The 25,955-nt window shown below is 39.7% G+C and overlaps 1 protein-coding gene across 3 annotated transcripts in view; it reads right to left on the reverse strand.

Annotated features, from left to right (window-relative positions):
* SS18 (SS18 subunit of BAF chromatin remodeling complex) overlaps positions 1-25,301 on the reverse strand; it is a 44,682-nt gene extending 19,381 nt beyond the window's left edge. Inside the window, exons 1-5 of one of the 3 annotated variants that reach the window (XM_072998872.2) lie at positions 25,101-25,301; positions 20,983-21,059; positions 20,108-20,192; positions 13,256-13,409; positions 4,651-4,878 (exon numbers count right to left, since the gene is read on the reverse strand). In XM_072998872.2, the coding sequence (XP_072854973.2) occupies positions 4,651-4,878; positions 13,256-13,409; positions 20,108-20,192; positions 20,983-21,059; positions 25,101-25,169 (613 nt within the window). In that variant the 5' untranslated portion in view covers positions 25,170-25,301. The remainder of the gene's footprint in view (positions 1-4,650; positions 4,879-13,255; positions 13,410-20,107; positions 20,193-20,982; positions 21,060-25,100) is intronic. The other 2 variants (XM_072998874.2, XM_072998873.2) reach the window with 2 other exon arrangements.
* Between the last annotated feature and the right edge of the window lie 654 nt (positions 25,302-25,955).

Consider the following 25,955-nt stretch of genomic DNA (forward strand, 5'->3'; position numbering starts at 1 on the left):
TACCTTTCTTCTTGCTTCACTTCATAGTTGTATGCCAACACTACTTTTCTCAATAGAATGTCACAATTTAAATGGGTGCTGATAAATTCTGTATTCTCATTTTGCTGTGAGTCAAACTCTTGAAAGATCAGGCTGATTGTACACACATCTGCTCTCACACTATCTGGCTCACTTCATTTCTACGAACTGCTAACAGGCCTGAAAAACAGGAACTATTTGTTCAAACATGTTTAACATATGTAGAACAGAAATCAATTCTTCTTTTAGACAACAGACCTTAATGTCAAATAGATAATCCCAAAACATTTTTATCTAACTCATAAGAAAGCTTGACTCATATGACATACATGCTTTATGATATGCTTGAACAGAAGTAATATTTAATCTCTTTATCTGAATAACTGGCATTAAATTTTGTAAAAGTAGCCAATATACAAAAAAGTGCCAGTATTTTGTCTCCTGACCCTGAATATTTAAATGAGCTATTAAAACATTTATCAGAAGGATCAAAACAAGACATTGAATAAATATTAGAAAAAAATATTTCATATGGAACCATAAAGCCAATTACTTTCAGTAGATTACTTCTCAAAGCAATGTGATTTTGTAAATATGTTAAGTTTAAAAACTTAAAAGAATGAAGGCAATTAACTCTGAAAACTAGCTTGGTAATTATTTACCTTGCCAGAAAACAGCAGAACACCTTAGCAACAAAATTGACTAAATGAAAAATATACCACTAATGAATTTCTGCAGAAGTGAACCCACTATTTTAGTAACAAAAGCTAGAGAATAGGGAGTTTCACAAATAATACTGCATTAGGCAATAGCAACCACATTTTTCCATATGGTTCTTATTGAAATATATATATTTGAAAAGAAAATCTCTACACCATCTACAATAAGTATTTCTTCTGTGTATTTGGACTGCTGGTCTATTTTTAATAGGGATGGGACTTTCAGAATTCCAGGAGTTTCAGTCCTAGAAGCTGCTTCAAATCTCTAAGCAGACATCCAGAATAGAATGAGGAAAAACCAGCTTCACTCTGTGTGCTTCAGCTAGGAAGGAGAGATTGCCCCACCCCACCCCATTTCACTGCTTCCTCAGAATTGCCTCAGTAATTCACAGGGCAGGTAGTCCAATGAGAGGTTCCCCTATAAAATCTAATGATTAGTAAGACTACTCTTCCCATGCAACAATGAGGTGGCTCTCTGGAAGAAGTGGGACTGAAGTACATTCCTTTTGTCTTCTCATCCTAAACACATGCAATGAGGCAGAAATTAAGGTAGGAACACTTTGCTTTTGCCTTCTCAATTCTCCTCCCTCAGTTCAAAAAGTCTGCTTGGGGAATTCTAGGAGACATTTGAGACTGGAAGTCCTAGAATTCAAAAAATCATATCCATAATTTTTAATACGGCTTTTACACTGTATTAAATACAACTTTTATGCTGCATTAAATGCTATACTCTATGCTACTAGTCCTGGAAGGGAAGAAGTTCTTACACCATATTTAGGTGTGCATGTCTAAAACATTTCAGAAATAATTCATTATTAACTCCCCTCCTTCAAGAGATGCTTATATCTCTACTTCTCAATCTAGTTAATATTTCATCTGTTTTCTAATGTCTTCTTTCAAACTCAAAATGCACCTCTTCAGTCTTTCTCCAAACACTCCTCAGAGTCTACAATTCTACTTGCCATGACAAGTGTTCTACCATCCTTGTGAGCATGATAAGACTTCTTCTTGAGTTGGAGCAGACAGAGACTATTAGAAATGTGCCATACGGGTTTCTGGACTCTTAACACCTAGAGTTCTCCAGACGTTTCTCTGCCAGAATGCCCACAAACTCACACCTACAGACACCTAAATACAGTTCTTTGGGAGACACCCTCTAGAGTCTAAGAGGTAACCTTCAAGAAGCACAAAAGCTACTTCCTTTTCTTTACATTAACTGCAGGAGGTAGGCATAAGACTGCTGTGGATCTACTGAACTAGGCCCTGCTCCAAGTGAGCGAAATGTAAGTGTCTTTAGATGTAGGTCTTTGGGATGAAACTTCCAGCATTCTGCCTGGGGAATTCTTGGGAGAATTTTAGGAGTTCTGAGAGCACCTTCTCAGCACTTGAAGGTATATCTTGCTTGCCACAAGCACTTTCTAAAGCAGCTATTTATAAGCCCGTACTATTACATTTTTCTACAGAATAGTACATGAAACTAAAAGGTTGTTAGTGTATCTGAATGTTAGCATCTTTATTCTTCTATCTTTTTAAAATGGAGCAATAAGTGTGTCTATATTACACAAAGACCTTATTTCTAAAAAGTTTTTTAAAATGGTAGGATATACTGTTTCACAATACAGCATTATAATTTATAATCCCTATTTCATAGTGAGATCTTAGAATTACTGCATATATTTAAAATAAAACCTACAATCAGAGAGAGGAAAATCTCAATAAAGCCTAATTACAATTTTTAAAATTCTTCAATTGTTAATATTTTTTAAAAAAATCATTTCCTTTTATCCATCCTGGCAAAAATGCTGCAGACAAAGGCTTTGGACAGTTACTAAAATTGTGTTGACTTTCACATCACTGTGCCATCTCATCATATATGAATATCTCTGAAGGAACCTTCTATAAAACTGGACAAAACTACTCATAATGGAGATATGCTGAATTTAGTGTGAAGCCCAGGCCACATTACATACTAATACTGCATCACGTTGTTGTGGAGAGAATTTCAAAGTAAAGATGGACAGATCAATAGCAGAGAATGTAAGACACACACGCCATGAGAAAAACATTTAGTACACATGGACTACAGTCATGCTTCTCCTACATCTATAAAGCTTATACTTCTTTGCAAAAATTAATACAGTGGGGTCTTGACTTGAGAACTTAATCCGTATTGGAAGGCGGTTCTCAAGTCAAAAAGTTCTCAGGTCAAATCTGCATTTCCCATAGGAATGCATTGAAAACCATTTGATCCGTATCTGCTCTTTTCCGTCCATAGAAACTAATGGGAAGCTGCTATTCCGCCTTCGACCACTAGAGGGGGATATTTTGTTTCTTTTTTTCTTAGGTCAAGAAAGGTTCAGGGAAGGCAGGGAAAATACAATCCAGGCAGTACCAGGCAGTCTGAAGACTCCCAATCCACTCTCTAAACGCTGGGAGGAGTGAAGAAGCAGACAGGCACCCTTTTCACTGGCCAACAGTTAACTGAAAGTTCAAATTTTGCACTTTCCCTGCCTCCCACGTGGTTTTTTTTCAGTTCTTAACTCAAATCTAAGTATGTAAGTCAAGTCAATATTTTCCTATGAGAGTGGTTCTTAAGTCAAAATGTTCTTAACTCGAGCCGTTAAGTCAAGACCCCACTGTAGTAACAGTACGAGGATGAAAAAGAATAAATATTATTGACACCAATATTGGTCTGTAAAATGTTGGCAAACAATACACATTATTTAGCATCTACTGATAAAAATACTTACATCATGATTTTCCCACAGGTTATAGCAAACTATGATATGTCTGTATTCACGAAGGCTTTCACGGCTGGGATCTAATGGGTGTTGTGCGTTTTTTCAGGCTCTTTGGCTGTGTTCTGAAGGTTTTTCTTCCTAAAGTTTCACCAGTCTCTGTGGCCGGCATCTTCAGAGCACAGAGTGCTGTCCTCTGAAGATGCCGGCCACAGAGACTGGTGAAACGTTAGGAAGAACAAGCTTCAGAACACGGCCAAAGATCCCAAAAAACCCACAACAACCATTATAATATGTCTCATAATCTGCTTAAGGGAGAAAACAAGATGGCAAAATGTGTTTACATGGCTGAAAAGTAACTAGAGAAGGTATTTCCAGTCAGGTGGATTAAAATCAATGATTTTTTTAAAAATCAAACTGATTCAAATCACTGATTTAAATCCAATACAGGCATACATTTACATACACCTCGGTTTACGTAACCTTCAGTTTGGAACTGAAATTCAAAGGAAATAATGCCTTGGTTTACTTTGTTTCAGGGTGGGTGGGTTCTCTGTATGAAAAGGATGCATCACACCTGGAGGTTTCTAGCACTCCACCCCACCCTGTTGCCATGGCAATCCGCGTTCTGCATTACATAACATCCTGGATGACAGATTAATTTTGTAAACCTAGGTACTACTGTACTGTTGCCAGTATTCGGGGCAACCAAATGTCTCTTGATGGCAGGATGCAGAAGAGATCTTCCCAAAACCATCTCAGCAGCTGGGAATCTCACAAGAGAAAGCCATTCTTTCAGGTACCCCACCTGCATTACCTTACACACACAGTGCCATTACACAAGATTTTAAAATGCTACTGTTACACTTTTTCCCTGCTTTTCTATACTAAAAGGATTATCTTTCAAGCATTCAGTAAAAAAAAGAGAGAAAAGTTATTGGTACAAATATTCTGTTCATGTTTCATGCCGTCAAGTCAGAACTGTCTTATCATGATCCTAATATGGCTTTCAAGGTCAGTGAATAGATATAGATGGTTACAAATATACATCCAACAAATGTCAACATTACAGAAGAACAGATACTTATAGCCCTCATTTAAAACATTTTGAAAATGCTTATATTTTATAGTATTCTATATTTAATAGAAGTTGGATAATATATTTATTTGCTTACCTTGGTTTGGTGGCATGCTTATATTTGGCCTGGGACCATAGCTGGCCATAGGTTGTCCTTGGCTCATTGTCATCTGATTCTGTCCAGGCATACTTTGAGAAGATGGTACTGAATGATTATAACCTCCCATAGACCCATGACTACTTGCAGGGATGTTCATAGAGCTGTTTGTCATGTTGAGCTGGTTCGGTCCAGGTCCAGGTCCCTGCATCGACATGTGGTTAGGTCCTTTGAATCAAAAAACACATTCTTTATGGATCTTGAAAATAACTAAAGTTTTAATTACTTTAATGATCTAGCAAATCAATAGTCATCTGTTCTATGTAGGCTAATAAAACTCAGTCTTTTTTTAAAAAAGTCACACACTACAGGCTGAAATTACATGTATATTTAATCACATTATCCTTCAAAATAATGTTTTTATATTGCGGTTGGCATTTCCCAAATCCTGTGGTAGCTTTAGGCCTGATGAACACAGCACTCTGCTGATGACCAAAACAGAAGAGACATGTTTTATATAGAGTTTAAAGTCTTAAATCAACACTTTACAGAGTTAAAAGCAGTCGTGTCCCTCAGTAGACGTTCCTTTATGAGCTAATGTGAAGTAGTGGATGTTCCTCTTTGCTGGCCATTTCAGAACTCTCCAGCGCTTTGTTTGTAACCATTTGAGTGCTTTTTGAAGTGTGTTTTTATCTGAGCTTACACTGTGATGCTGAGCAGGCTCTATTAAGCAGAGGGTTCATCTTTACCTCAGAAAAACTGGGATCTTTTCTCCCTGCATTCCTTTAAGGAGACATTTGATCATGACTGAAAAACCTATATAGTATATAATATATATAGTATATATACCAGTTTAGGCTTCAACATACAGATTAATTCTTTATATACATATTCTTTATCAAAAAGCTTCTGCCAACAACCGACTTTGCTCTACATGAAACGGATGTTCAGTGGTAGATGCTCAAATTATACCACTGGTAAGAGGCTACCTATTATCTTAGCGTTTGTCTGTTTTGGTTTTGTTCCAAGAGAAAAGCAGTACATCCAGAAGCAGTAAAACAAACTAAGGCACTGCTACCAACTACAGTATTTCCAAAGCCTATGTGGAACAGAATTAAATCAGAGGATTGACTGGGGTTCTACCATCATAGAATGCAAGAATACAAACCAAACGATATCTGCAAGGTGGTTGTCTAAGTTTCTCTTGAATGCCTTCAGTGTTGGAGCACTCACCACCTTTGAAGGTAATTGGTTCCACCGTCTTAGAACATTTTTTCTGATATTCAACCGAAATCTGGCTTCCTGTAATTTGAGCCCATTGTTGTGTGTCCTGCACTCTGGGACAATTGAGAACAGATCCTGCCCCTCCTCTGTATGACAGGCTTTCAAGTATTTGAAAAATGTTATATCACCCCTCAGTCTTCTTTTCTCAAGACATGAGAAACATGCCCAATTCTTTCAGCTTTTCCTCATCTGGTTTGGTTTCCATCTCCCTGATAATCCTTGTTGGCCTGTTCTGAACTTGTTGCAATTTGTCAGCATCCTTCTTAAAATATGATGTCCAGAACTAGACAGAATACTCAAGATGAGGCCTAACCAGTGCTGAATAGAGGGGGACTAGCACCTCGCAGAATTTGGAAATGATACTTCTGTTAATGCAGCCGAGAATAGCATTTAGCTTTTTGGTAGTCACATTGCACTGTTAGCTTATATTCAATTTGTGATCTACAACAATTCCAAGATCCTTCTCACTTGTAGTACAGTGGTGCCTCGTTTAAAAATTGCCTCTTTAAATGATGAAACCGCTATATGATGACTATTTTGCAATCACTTTTGCGATCGCAAAACGATGTTTTAATAGGCAAAATTCACTTTCCGACGATCGGTTCCCTGCTTTGGGAACCAATTTTTCGCTAGATGATGTTTTTAAAACAGCTGATCGGCGGCTTCAAAATAGCCGCCCGCTGTGTAAAATGGCTCCCCGCTGTGTTTTTGGACGGATTCCTCGCTTTACAGGCATCAAAAATGGTTTTCAATACGTTTCAATGGGATTTTTTATTTCGCTTAATGAGGATTTTGCTCGACAGCGATTTCGCTGGAACGGATTATCCTTGTTAAGCGAGGCACCACTGTATTGCTGAGCCAGGTATCTCCATTTTGTAATTGTGTATTTGGTTTCTTTTTCTGATATGCAGTACAATGTACTTGTCCCTGTTGAATGTCATTCTGTTGATTTTAGCCCAGTGTTCAAGCCTATCAAGATAATTTTGAATTTTGTTTCTGTCTTCAAGGGTATTATCTATTCCATCAATAGATATTCCAATAATACCACCAATCCAATAATCCAATTTGGTATCATTTGCAAATTTGACAAGCATTCCCTCCACTCCCTCATCCAAGTTATTAATGAAAATGTTAAAGAGCACTGGACCCAGGACTGAGCCCTGGGGTACCCTACTTGTTACTTCCTCCCAGTTGAAGGAGAAATTACGCATTTTACCGTGTATAAAACAAGACTTTTTATTTACATAATTAGACCAAAAATTAAGGGTCATTTTATACACGGCAGGCAGCCGCTTTCCCTGCCTTTTGCAAACCCACAGAGTAAAGCAGCCGTGAAAGGGCAGCACACTCGCACGCCTTTGATCCTGAGGCAGCCATGAAAGGGCATCAGGATCAAAGGGGCGTGAGCGCGCTGACCTTTCATGGCTGCATTAACCATTTCCTAAGTTCCACCAGGCTTAGAAAGTGGGAAACGCAGCCAGGAAAGGGCATCAGGATCAAACGAGCACGAGCACGCTGCCCTTTCATGGTTGCATTAACCATTTCCTAAGCTCCGCAGAGCTTAGAAAGTGGGAAATACAGCCAGGAAAGGGTGGGAGGATCAAAGGGGTGTGAGCGTGCAAATTTTCTAATTTGGGGGTTAGAAAAGGGGGGGTCATCTTATACTTTGGGTCGTCTTGTAAACGGAAAAATACGGTAATTATCACCCTCTGAGTATGATTCTCTAGCCAATTTTGTATCTACCTGACACTTGATCTAATCAGGATATCAAGGGGCACTTTGTCAAAAGCTTTGCTAAAGTCAATATATACTATGTCTACAGCATTCCCTCTACCAGGGAGGCTACCTAATCAAAAAATAAGATCAGATTAGTCTGGTAGGATTTCTTCTTGACAACTCCATGCCGGCTTCTAGCTATTACTGCACTGTTTTCTAGGTGTTTGCATAGTGACTGTTTTATATTTTGTTCCAGAATTTTCTCTGGGATTGACGTCAGGCTGACTGGTCTGCAGTTTCTGGGTTTCCTCTTTTTTTGCCCTTTTTGAAGACAAGAACATTAGCCCTCCTCCAATAATAGGGCACCTCACCCATTTCCCATTATTATTATTATTTTAAAATAAAGAGTTCCTCAGCCAGTTCTTTCAGTACTTTCAGATGGAATTCATCTGGCCCTGGAGATCTGAACATGTTCAAAGTGGTAAGGTATTCCTTGACTATTTGTTTATCAATCTCCAGCTGCAATCCTGTCCCCTCCACTTGCACTTCACATTTGTCTGGAGGTTCATAGTCTGTCCTATGGGAAAAGACTGAGCTAAAACAGGAATTAAGCACCTCTGCCTTTACTTTGTCATCTGTTATCTTTTTTCCATCTCCACTGAGTAGCTTTTCTTTTCTTGTCTTTTGCCTCAGATATACCTGAAGAATGCTTTTTGTTGCTTTTAGTGTCTCTAGCTAATCTCAGCTCTTTCTCAGCTTTTGCTCTATTTCCTTGCTTCTTGTCTTTACTCTTCCTTGGTGAGTAACATAACATATTTTGTTATGAGTGAAATGAGGAAGATTTAGAATACTAAACAGGGAAAATTATTTTTGGAGAGGAGCTTAACACTTAACTCCCATTTTGCTGGTTTCATCAACATAAATTTCCCTACAAGTGAAAACTTGTAAAACCGAAAATGGCAGACAGGCCTCTCTAAAATGTTTTTGCAAAAATCAAGCAACCTTCTTCAGCTCTCCAGCAAGACGTAATAACTTTTTCAAACACCACCTAACAGCCAGAAAAACTGTCCCTGTACAAACATGTTCAAGTCAGAAATGCCACTGTATGTGCAGTGCTGTACTAAATTAGTCCCATGCACTTAGTTTTTCCCTTTACAGACTGTGGTTGGATTTGGCTACATATTCTCCTTCTATGCACTGGTGAAATTGCTCCCCTATAAAATGCCCATCCCTAATGTCCTTGCTGATGCTTCATTGTTGAATACCTCATTAAAAGGGTAACTGCGTGTCAAGTCTACGTCATGGCTATTCCTAAGTTCAGGGCAGAAGACGAACATAAGCCAATCCAGAATTATGCTCATTAAGTAGTCCTATTAAGATCTCTACACCAAGAAAGTATTTTACTTTCTGGAATGCAAAATGGTTCTTTTTTCAGCCATTTTCAACAGGGGCCACATGGCCCCCTGGTACATTTGAAGGGTGCCAGAGACTGGAAACATTTCTACATTTCTTCACACATCATGAGGTTCATTATGCAATGTATACAATCCTAATTCAGGCTATATTTCTTTCATATTGTGTTTATGGCCATAGCAAAAAGAAAAAAAAAGGATGAGAACAGAATGAAGAACTATTCTACAAATGGCCCCAATGAGTCTCTATTAAATCCCTTTCTCTGTTACTCCAGAGAAGGAGCACTCAGGCAATCAAGGAGAAATAAGACTGCATCACCTGCCTCAGCTCAAAATTCACACAACTTCATCAGTCCATGTATTAGGCCTGCATTATAAACTTAGAACTGCACAGCTGGAAGGGACTCTATGGACCATCAAGTCCTGTCCCTGTCAAGGAGGCACAGTGGGAATCAAACTCCCAATCTTTGGCTTCACAGCCAGACACCGAAACCACTGAGCTAAGAAAAAACATATCAATGCAACACAAGACTGAATTAACAGGTGTGGTCAACAATGTAACTGTACTGCTGGCCTCATGCATACTGTTTGTCATAACATCAAAATGCAATTGGATACCAGGTTTGGGTTTAAAAATCCTGCTGCCAACTGTGCTCAAGAGAAACTGTGTTTTCGCAACTGGTTTTGAATGAAATAAACATGTCAGAGATGGCTGCTTTTGCCCCTTAACCACAACAAGGCCAGTGGAGGTGATGGCATTGCAGTTGAACTATTTAAAATCTTAAAATTACGCTGTTAAGGTGCTACACACAATATGCCAGCAAGTTTGGAAAACTCAGCAGTGGCCAGAGGATTGGAAAAGATCAGACTACATCCCAAACCCAAAGAAGGGCAGTGCCAAAGAATGCTCCAACTACCGTACAATTGCACTCATTTCACACGCTAGCAAGGTTATGCTCAAAATTCTCCAAGGCAGGCTTCAGCAGTATGTGGACCGAGAACTCCCGGAAGTACAAGCTGGATTTCAAAGGGGCAAAGGAACTAGAGACCAAATTGCTAACATGTGCTGGATTATGGAGAAAGCCAGAGAGTTCCAGAAAAACGTATATTTCTGCTTCATTGACTATGCAAAAGCCTTTGACATAGCAAACTATGGCAAGTTCTTAAAGAAATGGAAATGCCTGACCACCTTATCTATCTCCTGAGAAATCTATATGTGGGACATGAAGCAAGAATTAGAACTGGATATGGAACAACTGATTGCTTCAAAATTAGGAAAGGAGTACGACAAGGCTGTGTATTGTCTCCCTGCTTATTTAACTTATATGCAGAATACATCATGCGAAAGGCTGAACTGGAACAATCCCAAACCAGAATTAGGACTACCGGGAAGAAATATCAACTACCTCAGATATGCAGATGATACCACTCTGTTGGCAGAAAGTGAGGAGGAATTAAAGAACCTCTCAATAAGGGTGAAAGAGGAGAGTGCAAAAAATGGTCTGAAGCTGAATAGAAAAAAAAATGTAAGATCATACCCAATGGTCCCATCACCTCCTGACAAATTGAAGGGCAAGATATGGAAGCAGTGACAGATTTTACCTTCCTGCGCTTCATGATCACTGCAGATGGTGACAGCAGCCATGAAATTAAAAGACGTCTGCTTCTTGGGAGGAAAGTGATGACAGACCTAGACAGCATCTTAAAAAGCAGAGACATCACCTTGCTGACAAAGGTCTGCATAGTCAAAGCTATAGTTTTTCCAGTAGTGTTGTACGGAAGTGAGAGCTGGACCATAAAGAAGGCTGACCGCCAAAGAATTGACGCTTCTGAATTGTGGTGCTGGACGAGACTCTTGAGAGTTCCCTGGACTGCAAGGAGATCAAACGTATCCATTCTGAAGGAAATCAACTCTGAGTGCTCACTGGAAGGACAGATTCTGAAGTTGAGGCTTCAATACTTCTCATGAGAAGAGAAGACTCCCTGGAAAAGACCCTGATGTTGGGAAGGTGTGAAGGCAAGAAGGGGACAACAGAGGACGAGATGACTGAACAGTGTCATTGAAGCGACCAAAATGAATTTGACCAAAGTCCGGGAGGCAGTGGAAGACAGAAGGGCCTGGCATGCTCTGGTCCATGGGGTCACGAAGAGTCAGACACGACTTAACAACTAAACAACAACAAGGTCTATATTAAAAATATATGCATTTCATCTGTTAGCTTACATTTTAAGTTATTCAGGACTATATTAGAAAACTGGCTTAACTCTATCATCTAATTGCACAGAAAAGTCTGACATCATTATGTACAAAATGACATATCCACATTAGTACGAAAAGTATGTTTTAGCCCATATTAAAAGTTCTTGTACAGATAGAAATACACAAATCACCAACTAATCAGTGTACAGGACAATTAAATAAAGTATCTGAAAAGGCTATGCATGATTTATTAGCATTATCTAGTAGTTTAATCACATTCCAGTGCCTCTGCTCCACTGCTACAGAAGTTTTTCCCCTGTGACTGTCTGTAGTACAATTAACCAGTATTTATTTGCCACATTTATAACCTACCTTTTCTCCAAGGAAGCTCAAGATTTACATAAGTGTTATTGTAATTTTAATCTTCAGAACTACTGTGTAAGTCAGTTAGGATGAGGCACACAGTGATCCAAAGCAAGGCTCAGGAAAGATTTACAACAGGGCTGTGAAGTCTATACCAACAATGAGTATGTCTTGATGTGGCAGCCAATAATGGCAGGTTCCTGCATTTAATATTTATGCAAAAAATCAGTAAATATCCATCAGTGCAGCTTTTTTCATCCCTACAAAACAAGTTTCAGGTGCCAGCATTCATTACGTACACAAGTGGTAAGTTTACAAGAGTTTTATCTTAATATGCTCTTGTTATTTTAAGAGTACAGTTGGGCGATCTGTGGACCCCAAGTGTTTTAAGAGTGCATCTTCCATTAGCCCTAGCTATCATAACCAATATGTGGAGATCACAAATTGCTTATTTGTGACCTAGACAGAAAACTATACACCTGGACAAAATTCAGTGTACTTAAAATACCTTACATCTTGAGGTTTAAGATGTCAATCAGTCAGTCAGTCTGAAAACCGCAGACTTAAAGCAAATTGTTAAATACCTTTGAGGGAAACCTAAGAAAAGTTCGTGAAAATTTAGGCCATGGCTAATAGCTAAAGACTGCATGAAATACCATACTTAAACTGTTCTTACTGTTTTATTCCAACCACTTATTATGCAATCAATTATAAAAAGAAACACACTTGTTTAATGCAATAAACATTTCTAGTGGCAGTTATATAACCACTCATGTTGGCTGATTAGCCATAGCTCAGAAAGCAGGGAGAAGAGCAAAAGAAAAATGCAACTTGTAACATGTTTCCATTTTTGGAACAGGTGGGGGCAGAGTTAACTAAGGGTAATTTTTTTTATGAATTAGAGATCTTTCATAAAGTAAGGAGATTGAAAAGAGAGTCTAGGTGTTCTGTTTATACAAATATCTGAAGGAACAAACTGACTGTCTCTTTGAGCAATAACAGAGACTGAACTGTCCTGCGGACAGGAGTCCCTGCATACTACTGTAAGGTGGAAACCCAGGTGAGGCAGTAGTGTCACACAAAAAGGACATTTTATATTATTTTGTCCTGTAATAATAATTTTTAAAAGCCCCTTAGCTTTAGGGTTGGACTTGACACTATTGCTTAATACACAACTTGTCTTCTTTATATGCTGTATTATACAAAAATTGGCGGAATTTTTTAGTCTAAATCACTTTTCTACACTTTTCTACTATCTCTTACCTATCATACTAACACAGCTGCAACAATTTAGATAATTTCTTCCAAGGACATCTTATTCTGCCTCAGGCCAATACCCTTCTTCAGTAAATCCTCTAAACACAACTATACTGTATAGATTCAGACAGTTTAAATTTAGCCATTCTGTTCAAAGGAATGCAGTGTGTCAGCAACATCAAAGCCCAAGGGCAGCCTGATCAACACAGAATACAGGTCACGTAGCTCTGCAGCTAACAAATTCTAAGAGAGTCTGTACTCAGGGGCATTCAAAGCAGTTTTGTCATCAGCAATCTTCTATCCTTTGAGCCCACATGTTGTTTCAGTTGCTGAGCAACCCTTGTGTTACTATCTTTTAGGAGAAAAAACTTACCAGGCATCTGGCCGTTCATCTGGTTCTGCATATGTGGTGCTGGAGGGCCCCCACCTACCATACCATCTGAACCCATATTGTGAGAACGTGAAGGTGGGGGAGGGCCGCTCTGACTCATTCCTCCTGGACCCATTGGCATATTCTGTGTGGGTGGCTGAAAGACAATTGAATAAAACAGAAACAGTTAATCCAACAAATAAACAGACATACATAAGGTACAGGTACTCTATCAAACACAGACCCCAAGTCTTCTCAAATATTTATTTTTGCTTAGTATCTTCATTTCTGTTAGGTCTTAAAGTACAGCAGTATCTTCCAAAATGATTAACCCCTGCTTTCTTCCCACAGTTACCTTTATCTATTCATCTTATTTATCAGTTACAAAATTAACCATCTACCTTAATTTTTCTTTTCAAATTTAAAACAACATTATACGTTCACTAATCCCACAAACCCAGAATATGTGCTCCTGGTACTCATTAATGGGAGAGAGAGGTGATACTTTCCAGCTCCCATTCTCCCCTACAGCAGCCGGAAATCTGGTCTGAAGAACAGAAGAATCTTCTATCTCAGCAAGAAAACTACCAAAAGGGTGGGGGCATCAGTGAAAAGGCACCTTCCTGCCTTCTAGTACTAGGAACTGTTGCTGAATCCAAGAGACTTCGATTCATAGAATAGCACAACTCGATCCAATTAATTCTTTCTAAAATTTTGTGAACACTGGGCGTATCAAAAACACACACCATTTACAAAGGATTCTGCACTGCAAAGAATTTCAGTTTTCCAATTTTGGAACTGGCCACCTAGTATGATATTTCAACTTAACTTTCACAGTTGCTCATCTCTTAAAGATTTTTGGTACATTTATCAAAGAAGTTATACCAATGAAAAATCGAGCGACACTAGAATTCAATGAAGGAAAAGAACATGAAGAGACCTACAGTCATGGCCAAAGATATTGGCACCTTTCCAATTCTGTCAGAAAATGCAACCCTTCTCTCAGAAAATTGTTGCAGTTGCAAATGTTTTGGTACTCGCATGCTCATTTCATTGGTTTGTGTTGGAACACAACAAAAAACCAAGAGGAAAAGTCAAATCTGATACAAGCCCACACAGAAATCCAAAAATGCACTGGCGAAAATTGGCACCTTTAACTTAATATTTGGTAGCACCGCCTTTGGAAAAAAAAATAACTGAAATCAATCACTTCCTGTAACCATGAATGAGCTTCTTACACCTCTTACACTGGAATTTTGGATCACTTTTCTTTGGCAAACTGCTCCAGGGCCTTCAGATTTGAAGGATGTCGTCTCCCGACTGCTGTTTTGAGATCTCTCCACAGGTGTTCTATGGGATTCAGATCTGGACTCATTGCTGGCCATTTCAGAACTCTCCAGCGCTTTGTAACCATTTCTGAGCACTTTTTGAAGTGTGCTTTGGGTCACTGTCCTTCTGGAAGATCCATGACCTCTGGTGCAGATGCAGCTTTCTGACACTGGCCACTATGTTGTGCCCCAAAATTCATTGGTAATCATCAGATTTCATGATACCATTCACACAGTCAAGGCATCCAGTGGCATCCAAAACAACCCCAAAACATCTTTGAACCTCTGCCATGTTTGACTGTAGGGGCTGTGTAGGGACTGTAGGGCTCTTTGAATGCCTCATTTCTTTTTCTGTAAGAAGTGCCATGATGTCCTTGACCAAAAAGCACTACTTTTGTCTAATCTGTCTGCAGTACGTTCTCCCAGAAGGATTGTGGTTTTGTCACATAAGTTTTCGCATACTCCAGTCTTGCTTTTTTATGCCTTTGTGTCAACAGTGATGTCCTCCTGGGTCTCCTACCATAGTGTCCTTTTTCATTCACATGGCGATGGACAGTGCGAGCTGACACTGTTGTACCCTGTGTCTGCAAATCAGCTTGAATTTGTTGAGAAGTTAACCTGAATTTTTTAATCCACCATTCAAACAACCCTTCGTTGTAATTTGTCAGTAATTTTGCTCTTCCGTCCACGTCCAGGGAGGTTAGCTACAGTGCCATGGGCTGTAAACCTCTTGATGATATTGCACACAGTGGACACAGGAACATTAAGATCTCTGGAGATGGACTCATGGTCTTGAAATTGTTGATGTTTTGTGAAAAAACATTTGTGTTGTTCCAATGCAAAGCAAAGAAATGAACATGTGAGTACCAAAACATTTGCAAGGGTGCCAATATTTTTGGCCATGACTGTGTAAGATGTACCAAAAGACTTAGGTATGTAGGAAATGAGCAGATTCTTGGGCCCCATCATCACTGCAGAGGGTGATAGCAGCAACGAAATTCAAAGACGCCTGCTTCTTGGGAGGAAAGCGATGACAAACCTAGACAGCATCTTAAAAAGCCAACCTTTTCCCCCACCTTAATTCAAGCCTTCTGTTTTGCTTGCCTGTTCCTTTTTTCATAGAGTCAGTCTCTCTCTCTCTCTCTCTCTCTCTCTCTCTCTCACACACACACACACACACACACACCCAACCTCTCTCCATTTTCTATACTGTACATTTAAAGAAGCTTGATGAAGCCGTGGATCTCTTGCACCTTCTTTCCCCTCGTTAACTTTCCCTCCTCCTGCTTGCTTCCATTCATCTCCTGCAGAAGCAATCATCCACACCACCGAATTGATTGCCCAGGGCTATAAAGCCCTAAACAATCAAGCACGCTAATCTCTGATCTCTGAAAGAGCTGGTTTACAAGTGCCTTGCTGCAACCAAGGAAGTAACAGGGAGAGGTGGCTTACAATTTGAGGTTTGGCTGTGGGGGGGGGGGGTACTGCTCTGCTCATTACCCCCAGGCTTTTCACTTTTACCCCATTTGGGGTGAATTATCCATTCCCCAACCACTGCTCTATAGCTTGAAACAGCAACATTAACATCTACTTCTGATGCTTTACTTCATTCAACTGCTTTGAATGCTGCTTCTATTTCACATTCTAAAATTTCAAATTCTTATTTAAATTATTCTTCTATGAAGGCATCTTTCATGCTCAATTTGTTAGCATGCTGTTTCTGGCTTCTTTATTTTATTATTCCAACATAAAATATTTCCATGCTGACCTTTCAACATTAATTTAAATTTACCTCTAAGTTCTTTGATCTTATGAAAAGGAGATTTCCGGCTCTTTTGTTTCTCTATATCTATGCAATAATAACTATAATAGTTTCATTTGTTACAATGTACCAGTTGCTGAAAACCTGTATTCTGTTCCTCTACCACATTTTACTTTTCCTCCTCATTTATCTTTTAAGTTCCATCACTCATCCACTGAGGCTTTTCCTTACCTTTAACTACAAGAACAGTCTTTTTGTATTCTTCTATTGTTATGTGCCATCAAGTCAGAACCAACATACAGTATTTCAATCCTGATAGGGCTTTCGAGGTAAGTAATATATTACCAATTCTACACCCCCAGTGAGTTTCTATTACTGAGGGAAGATTTGAATGCAGGCCTCCTGAGTCCTACTCTGGAACTCTGTGTATTATACCAACACTGGGTATCATCATTTTTCAGTAACAGTAGTTTATTTTAGTCACTAGTTCTTTTGTGATTTCTGGCTGGTCAAGTTACATACATATTTTTATTACAGTCCTTAGACCAATTAAACAAAAACAATTACAATTTCAACCTTTTCAGCATAAAGCATAGCAAAACTACCACTTACACTAGTATAAAATGCATTAAAACACTTACAGTTTAAATCCATTTAAAATCCACAATTTAAAACCATTTAAAATCTACACATCTAAAATTTATCTACCCTTTGATTTCTGGAATCTATGTATCACCATGCAGAAATCTGTAGCGTGATAGGTGATCTTAGGGTCTTTATCTGAGAGAAGAAACTGGAGTCTACTTTCTTCTGTATGGCTTGGGATTTTTTTTTATTCAGTGGATAAATAATCTGATTACGTGGAACCCCATAGTGGGGATAGGTAAAAAAAATGTGTTGCACAGTTTCTACCACCCCTGGCGAACAGGAGCAAAGCCTTTCTTCATAAGGCACATTCCTATATTTCCCTTCGAGGACGGCAGACAGAAGGGCAGCACATCTTGCTAGCGTGAAAACTCTTCTAAATCTTCTCACTTCTAAGAATTCCTGCCGGTTCCATGGAGTTTTTAATGTAGGCCCTTAACAGCAGATTCTGTACACTAGTAAAGTCAGCTTGGTATTCAATATCCTCAATTCTTTTTTTGACTAATTTCCTTGCCATATTTATTTGGTGAAGTTTAGTAACGCAAGTCCATTTTTTGGCCTTTAAATTCTTTAGGAATATTACATCATATCTGAGTACTATGATTGATTTTGTGGTGTTCTTCAGCCTTACGTTGGTTTTGTTTTGTTTTTTAGTACCAATAGTTCATGCTCTACGTCATAATCCATTCGTAGTCGCAAATTTACAAGGAGAGAAATGCCACCATCTTGTGCTTTCAATTACATAGCTGATTCGATTTCCATATTGGCCATCTGCTGATATCCAAATGTACAACCATCTGTTCGGTTGCCTAAAACAAGAATGTGCAATGAACTCGTTGGCTTCACAAAGTTCAATGTATTGCTCTCCTGCTTCATTTCTGACTCCACAGTAAAATGCTTTCGCCCTGTTTAGTTTCCCTTTATTTCCTGCTTTTGCGTTCAACTATTATCATTAACATATCTTCTTTTGGTGTGTGATCAATTTCTTCCTGGTCAATTGCCTATAAACATTCAATTTCTTCACCATCTGCAGCTGGAGCATAAACCTGAATTAGGATTATGTTGATTTTTTGTGAAGAGGTATTGATATTATTTATTCAGACCCCACAGTATAATCCTGCCTGCCTCTACAACTCACTGCACTATTACAGCTACCCCCATTTCTTCAGGATTTGTCATTTCTAAATGGGAGCACTGTGATTATCTGACTCTAAATGCCCAGATACTTTAGTTCACTCACATTCAAATATTTTAGTATTTGATGTGACTGAACTGTAATATTTGGGCATTTTCAAACATTAGTTAACATATTCTCTTGTTTTACAATTTCTAGCTTGCCTATACTTCTTGTATTCAGTGATCCAATGTGGCTTTTACATCTGTGCAATTTTAATCCAGTTGTTTCATTAATAACTGAACTATTAATACATGTCTTTTGTTTTTTGTAGCACACTGAGTGCTTTCCAATATGGAAGTCCTCCAGCATTATTTCTTCCTTTCCTTTGGATTGTCTTATCACACATACACTGAGCATTCCAGAACAGATTACCATCAGACCCAGTGACCTCCAGATGCATGTGATACAACTCCTATTAGTGCCAGCGAGCATGGGCAGTTGGGGGTGGAGGAATAATGTAGGGGTACTAAACATTTCAACAAGTTGCAAGCAGTGGCAGGCAAAGCTGGATTGTTTTGCAGCCTCAGATTATTTGGGTGTGATGGAAAAATCAAACTTGGTGTGAGGGTTCAGCTTTAGGCTCCTCTTTCGGTTCAAAGCAATCCGTAGATTTTCGTTGCTTCAAAACAGGTAAAAGATTTATTGGTGCATTTAACAATGAACAAGTGTCTGTTACATGATTATGAGTCTTTTCTCCTTCTACCAACGGGTCCGGAAAGGGTCTCCAATCTTCTAAGAGGAACGGGTTGCCGTAACTATTGTTCCATGGTCCCAGTAAATCTGCAGGGACCCAGTCTTTCATGGTCTGTTCCGTCGAACCTTCCAGCAAGGGCACGATCTCGTCATCCAGATCACCATTCCACAGGGTTCATCCCTCGGGGTCTCGATCCTTCCAGGGTCCTCCCTGTAGTTCTTCTTCCTCATCTCTCTTATTCTCCATTCTTTCTCTACTCTTTCCTTCTCTTCTCTCAACCTCCTCCTCCACTCTCTCGCCTCGGCTTCTCCCCAATAAGAGGGTCTGGGGAGAATCTCCCTTCTGTAATCTACCTCCTTTTTAGGCACTCTCAGCCTCTCCCATAATCCTATCCAGGGATCCTCTATCCACCCCCATTCCCAGCCTGGCGGCAACTGACTCTCCTTCCTTTTTACCTCTCCTGTTCCTGCCTCAAACTCCACGCTCTTCTTCCTCTCTTTTCTTGCCTTTTCCTCCTGGACCTCTCTCATTGTCACAGGAAATGATAACTTTGAATGTATTTTTTCCCGTGAAACACTCTAGTAGGATGTGCTACGCAATCATTCAGGCAGCAGAAGACAGTTTCTGTGTGCACAATGGTGCCTCTGAATACAACTCAACAGGTTTCACAATGCTTGACAAGAACTGTGCTATGGAAGGCTTCTATTAAACCATTCCAGGAAAAGCAGAAGATTTGCACAGTAGTTCAAAACAGACAGAGTAATACATTTAATAAGAACCAATGGCCAGAGTGGCAGACTAGGACTCTGAAAGCCAGGATTCGAACCCCACATAGCCATGTAAACCTACTGGTAAAACCACTACTTAAATATCTCACTGATCTTGAAAACTCTGTTAGAATCGCTAAAAGTTGGTTCCAGGTTGATGGCACATATCTAACTATTACTAAGAAGTGACCTACACAAATATTGTGAAAACAGTTACAATAGACATAGACAATGAAACTTGAGCAAACTCCACATACAAATTATACAGGTGCTTCTACTGAAATTAAGCAAGTGGCAAACATGAAATTTTATTTTTATGCTATTTTCTTATATTAGGAAATATACTAGCAAAGGCATACAGATTTGTTATGCAAGACACAAGAAGCACTAAAAATAAGTTATATATGTTTTCTACAAATGCTGTGTCAACTTTTGTTTTAATGCAGGGAGAATATGCATAATTGTTTTCAAGGAATACTTACTGGTGGCAGTATAGATTGCATATTTTGATTGGAGTCTGCTATCGTAGCTAGGTAGACCAAGTTTGTATGCAACAACTGTTGATACCTATTTTTTTAAAGAAAGGAAAAAAGTACATTTAAAAATCAAGGAAAACATTTAGAAGTCCCCCGTACCCCATCAAATGCAGCATAGTTATTAAAATGATAGCATATCATGTAAATCGTGCCCTTGAAAACAGCCTATAAAAGGCAGTTCATGCAGAATGTAATAGAATACTCCTGATATATAACATAGCAGCATATTACAATGTTGGCCTGTACATAGTGCCTATCAATTAATTTTAGAGACTGATATGTAAAGCTTTGAAAAGTCTTGCTTCTGAGTCTAGATGGAAACCTTTCACTCACGGGTTTTTCTCTGTTCAGGAGTCTGACAAGAGTGAAGCCCTGTTAGTTGTTCACTCCTTTACACATCCTGTGTGCCAAAGATACATTATGAAAGACTTTTTCATTTCACATTCATTTATTAGAATTTCCTTAAAAGGGAACTGTCTAGTCCCCTCCATATCTAACTAACTATCTAAAATGGTACTATTTTCTTTGTAATTTGCAGAGCTGTGATAAAGATGCTGGAAGGTTCTTGATGTTGTTTTAACTTGCCTACTTAGTGCTTCACCAGTATGGTGGCATAGAGAACAAGTACGCTGACAAGCCCCAGAAGGAAATCTCACTTGTACAAACTGAGTAATTGACAATAACACTATGCAACCAGACATATGTACAGTACGAGAATACACAATCTACTTTGTGCACCTCAAATACCTCCTCCAAATACATATCACATTCTTAGGCCATAATTCAAGTTAAAATGAACTATATTCAGATAAAGAACTTACTGGGAGCATTCTGTAGTCTTGCCTTTGTTCTGGTAGTCCATTATACATTGAATAAGGTGATTGTTTTCATCCAACATCTGAAAAAGAATAGACTCTCATAATAAGATGAATCTGTTCTAATATAGATTAAACTTTACTTTGCCCAACTGGCTGTTCTACCTCAAGTTTTGAGCAACCATATGTTCAGGATCAAATTGGAAACTCATTTCCAATGTTTCCTTCTCTTTGTTTTCAAAAATTCACTTTTATGTATTTTACATTTCAACTGTTTTTGAAAACATAGCAAAAGCATCTCATCCTTTTAGCAGACAACTCATCCTTACTGGACTTATGACACAATTTTTCTTTTCAGTCCTGAACACAAACTTTGCCAGTCTCTCTTGGGGAACATTGGGTTTGACTTAATTTCCATTCCTGTTATACAAACCCTATTCAGACATTCACCTTCTTTATTATTAATGACATGAGATGATTCCCTGTTGCAAAAGTTACTTGTCCACTATGTGGAGGGCTCTTGGGTTTAAGAAAGAGGGGACAGGGCAACAGGCAAATCCCTGCTCTGCCCATTATGAGACTAACAGCAGGGATGGGGAGATTATTTCTGACTGCAGCTAAAGTTTCACATAGTTTTTCTACAAAATAGAGTGGAAGGGTAGAAAAAAATTACAACAACATTCTGTTTCATTTTAACCTTTATACTAAAATCTTAAGCACACCATCAAATTTATTTATTATATTTTTAAACCATCCTGTAGAGAATAGATACCCACTAGGCAGTGTACTTTATTACAACAAGGATCACTTTTAGAACTAAAAACCAGCAACTGATGCCTGTTAAAGCAAAGACTAAAGATCACAAACTGAAATCCCTACCAAAATTGTTTATTACTTGACTGAAGTAAATCTCTCATAATGCCAAGAGCCAGTCTTGGATATGGATAAGCTAAGTACTCATACAGGCCTAGAAGGGATCACTGGTATGGTTTGTTGAGTTTACTATAGCAGTAATTGCTTCTAATTGTTTCCCCTAACATTTACTCTTTGGTTGGGTACCGATGAGAAAAATGAACTGCTATCTATTAGCCTTAAAATCAGTTCTTTTCTAATTTCAAGTATAACAACATTTGGTTGTTGTGGGTTTTTCGGGCTCTTTGGCCATGTTCTGAAGGCTGTTCTTCCTAACGTTTCACCAGGAGGAGAGATTAACTGTCACTGTGATTGATGGGTGTCATTAGCTGGTCTTTTGTGTGTAGTGATCCCCAGTCCTTGTGGCTGGGTAGAAGTCATTGACCTTTTGCACACTGTATTTTTCAGAGCTGGAAGCCAAGTTTTGTTGAGTTTTAAACTTTCCTCTTTTCTGTTGAAGTTCTGCTGGTGCTTGTGGATTTCAATGGCTTCCCTGTGCAGTTTGATGTAATGATTGCTGGTGTTGTCCAGTATTTCAGTATTTTGAAATAGAATTTCATGTCCAGCTTGTTTTAGGGCATGAAGTGACAGATAATCTCTCCTCCTTATCACAACAATACATCCACAACAAGACACAGTAATCACCCATGCCCTGAACAGGACAAAAGTCTATCTCACAGCCATAAACACTCCGCTCCCAAGCAAACTACACCAGAGCACAGAATGCTGTCCTCTGAAGATGCTGGCTACAGAGACTGGGGAAACGTTAGGAAGAAAAACCTTCAGAACATGGCCAAAGAGCCCGAAAAACCCACAACAATCATTAGATCCTGGCTGCGAAAGCCTTCGCGAACACATATAATAACATTTGTTTGGGATTAAAAAAAATCAGAATAGTTTTCCTTTGCTAGATTTTGCAATCCCACACAAGAAACAAATTGGCAATACTACTTACTACACCAACCACTGGGCTCTTCACGCAGGGCATTACATATTTATCTTAGAGCCAACTCTGAAAATCCCTCAAGCGCTTGTATTCCCAATGAAAATGAGGGCATTTAAAAAAACCTGAACTATCAAGTGCTTGATTTCTTTTTCTAACAATTTCCCCTAAATTTCAAAAGTTACTCCTCTACAAAGCTAACTACAAAACAAAATTGTACATGGTATCAAATTCCCTGCATTTTACAGTGCTTATTATTCATATATTCCTTTGAACACATCATAAACCACTCCACAACCTTGTAAATGGAATATTACTATTATACTCACGTAACAAGGAAGAGGATGGATTAAGTTATGACCTTATGTACTAAAACCATGGCTTCCCCAAGATTTCCTTATTCCTAGTTCAGTTTTCTAAAGACTTTACTAAGGCAGAAAGAAATCCAGCTTCTAGATTTGGAAGCAGCCCTAAAATTATACCACTGACTCCAACTAACCTTGAAAAATTGCAGTCTGGTTGTCTGCAACATGTACCAACACGATCCATATGTTCTTAGCCAACTATCACTGTCACAAACAAAACACTACCAGCCTACACATTTTCAACAATGGTCTTTCCAGTCCTACAAGCTTTGCAAGTGCAATATTACAAACCCAGTCTCCTACTCAAACCAGGCAACACAATTTTATGTCTCATATTTAAGACTTCTTGATCCCACAAATCCTAATAGTAGTTACTGCAATCTCTGTAGCATTTTAAATAACAACAGCCACTGCTATCTCTTTCTTCATCCTTTCATATGAAGAATGACAGTTCTAACCATAAGCAATCATTTAAAGCTAGAATCTTTAATTTTCTAACCTAATGAATATAAAACAGTATTCTCACATACTATTCACAGTGTGGTATTTGAATTGAGACACATCTTTAGCGCAGTTTCCTCCTACTCTCTTTGAATCCAAACATTTTTTCCAACCTCAAAGAATGAAGCACCCATTTGGAACCAGGATAAGGGGAAGGGAAAAGAGTGACATCTCAACTGTACTTTACTTTCAATAGTTTAATCCGAAGATACATACAGTATTTGCTCTTACCCTGCTTACTCCACAATTGCTTAGTCTGTTGAAGGCCAAGAGAAACGCTATGTATTACTGGAAGTTCCAGGTTCTCCATACTCATCCTTACCAGATCCCTACTACATGCAACATATGACTGGAACAGCAGGAGCTCCAATTTTGGGAAAGATGTTCCCCCTATCAGTCCACTCCACCCCGCTTTGTACTAAGGGACGTGAAAGCGGATAATTCTCAGAACATTTTTCCTACTTTCACATGGATTTAGCAAAATCTCTCACACTCTTTTCAACCTATTTCTGCTACAATGTTTCTTAGAAAAACTACTGTCCTTTTCACTCTATACCAGTGGTTCCCTACCTTGGGCAACTCAGATGTTCTTGGACTGTAGCTCCCACAAATCCCAGCCTGCACAACTTCTGGAAATTACAATCCAAGAATACCTGGGTTACCCAATCTATACAGTACCAGTACAGTACTATCTGTACAGTACCGACAGTTTTTCTTCTTTCCAGCACTTCATTATACTCACCTGCTTGTTCTATCAGCCTTCTATTTTATTTCTTTTCTTATCACACTACAGCAGGAGTAGGAACCTCTGGCCTCCCGACTCTCTACGGTGAGAGATGCCAGGAGTGCCAACTCAGCAACATTTGAAGCACCACCTGTCGCCCATCCCGGCTCTTGAGGTTGTCTGACTTGTTTGATGCATTAATAAAGTACAAACCACACTAATAAGTAATGAAAACTATATGGCTGTGATTCCAACAACGAAGTGGTGAGTTGATACATCTCAACAAGCCATCAACCGAATGGATTTTTTTTTGTGCCATCTCACTACTGCCCGCAGTCCCTTCATACGAAGAGTTGCAATCACAGAGCAACCTTACAGGGCTGCTGTAAGACCAACACGTCTGAACGTACACCTCCATCATAACACGGATCACCCGACGGTGAGCCTGATTCTTCCTACTGGAAACGGTTCTCCAGGGAAAGTACGTCGAGACGCGCAGTATTTAAGTGGTTCGCGAGGGGGGGAAAACAACAGCAAACTACGGCATTCACCCCAATCCAGAGAATCCTCTACGGGACCCTCTATGCCCGGCGGGCGAGGGAGAGAAGGCACGCAGCCCAGCCTAACCCGCCCCGTTTCCGGGCTTGTCCGCCTCCCCACACTAGGCCCCTCAGCCCACCTTCTGGATGGCAGCCGGCGTTATCTCGCCCTTCCCCCTCTGCCGAGGGGCCGCGAACGCCACCGACATCTTGGGGAATCCGGAAAGACTCGCAGCGCGGCACGTCTCCTGCCGAGGCGCCCCCTCCTCACTCCCTCGCGCGCCTCCGAGGCGGCGGCGGCGGCGACAAATCTCTGGGAAGAAGAGCGCGTCGGAGGAGGAGGAGGAGGAAGCGGTTGCCCGTTGGACTGAGCCATTCTCTTCCTACAAAGAGGGAGGGAGGGAAGCCTACCGGCCGCTTCACCAAGCGCAACGGGGTGTCGGCAAGCCCACAAAGAGTAACTTCTCCCACCCCTCCGATGGTCTTGGGGGACTTTTAAGGAAATGAACTGTCGCCTTCGGAGACTTTATTGTCCCCTTGGGAAAGTTAAAAACTCCTGGGCTCCCCTTTCCACTGTAGTGGTACGTTCCTACCCGACCTCCTTCGAGTTCCAAGAGCGACAAGTACTGTTATTGCTGGAGAGGAGAGGGCGATTGTGGGAGGAGTTCGCTCGTGATGTATTATCGCTTCTCCACCCTCACGGGAAGTCAAGCCCACTCTCGCCTCTCTTGGGGGAAACCTGAAGTTCGCGTGGAGGGTCACGAGCATCGAAACGCGAATCTGAAGTTTCGAGCTCAGGCGGTCAAGTCCTTCCAAGTGAAATCCGTCAATGGGATTTTTGCCCTTGATGCCGCCTTGTTAATCAACGCAACAAAACATCTTTTATTCCTTCAAGACGAACACCATTGATGTAATATAATTTTTCTGTTAAAGTGCCTGCAGACATAAATACACACCATGGAACCGTACCTCAGAACGAGTCTTTTTGTCGACCA

The sequence above is a fragment of the Pogona vitticeps genome, chromosome 4, assembly GCF_051106095.1.
Source record: "Pogona vitticeps strain Pit_001003342236 chromosome 4, PviZW2.1, whole genome shotgun sequence".
Classification (NCBI taxonomy): domain Eukaryota; kingdom Metazoa; phylum Chordata; class Lepidosauria; order Squamata; family Agamidae; genus Pogona; species Pogona vitticeps.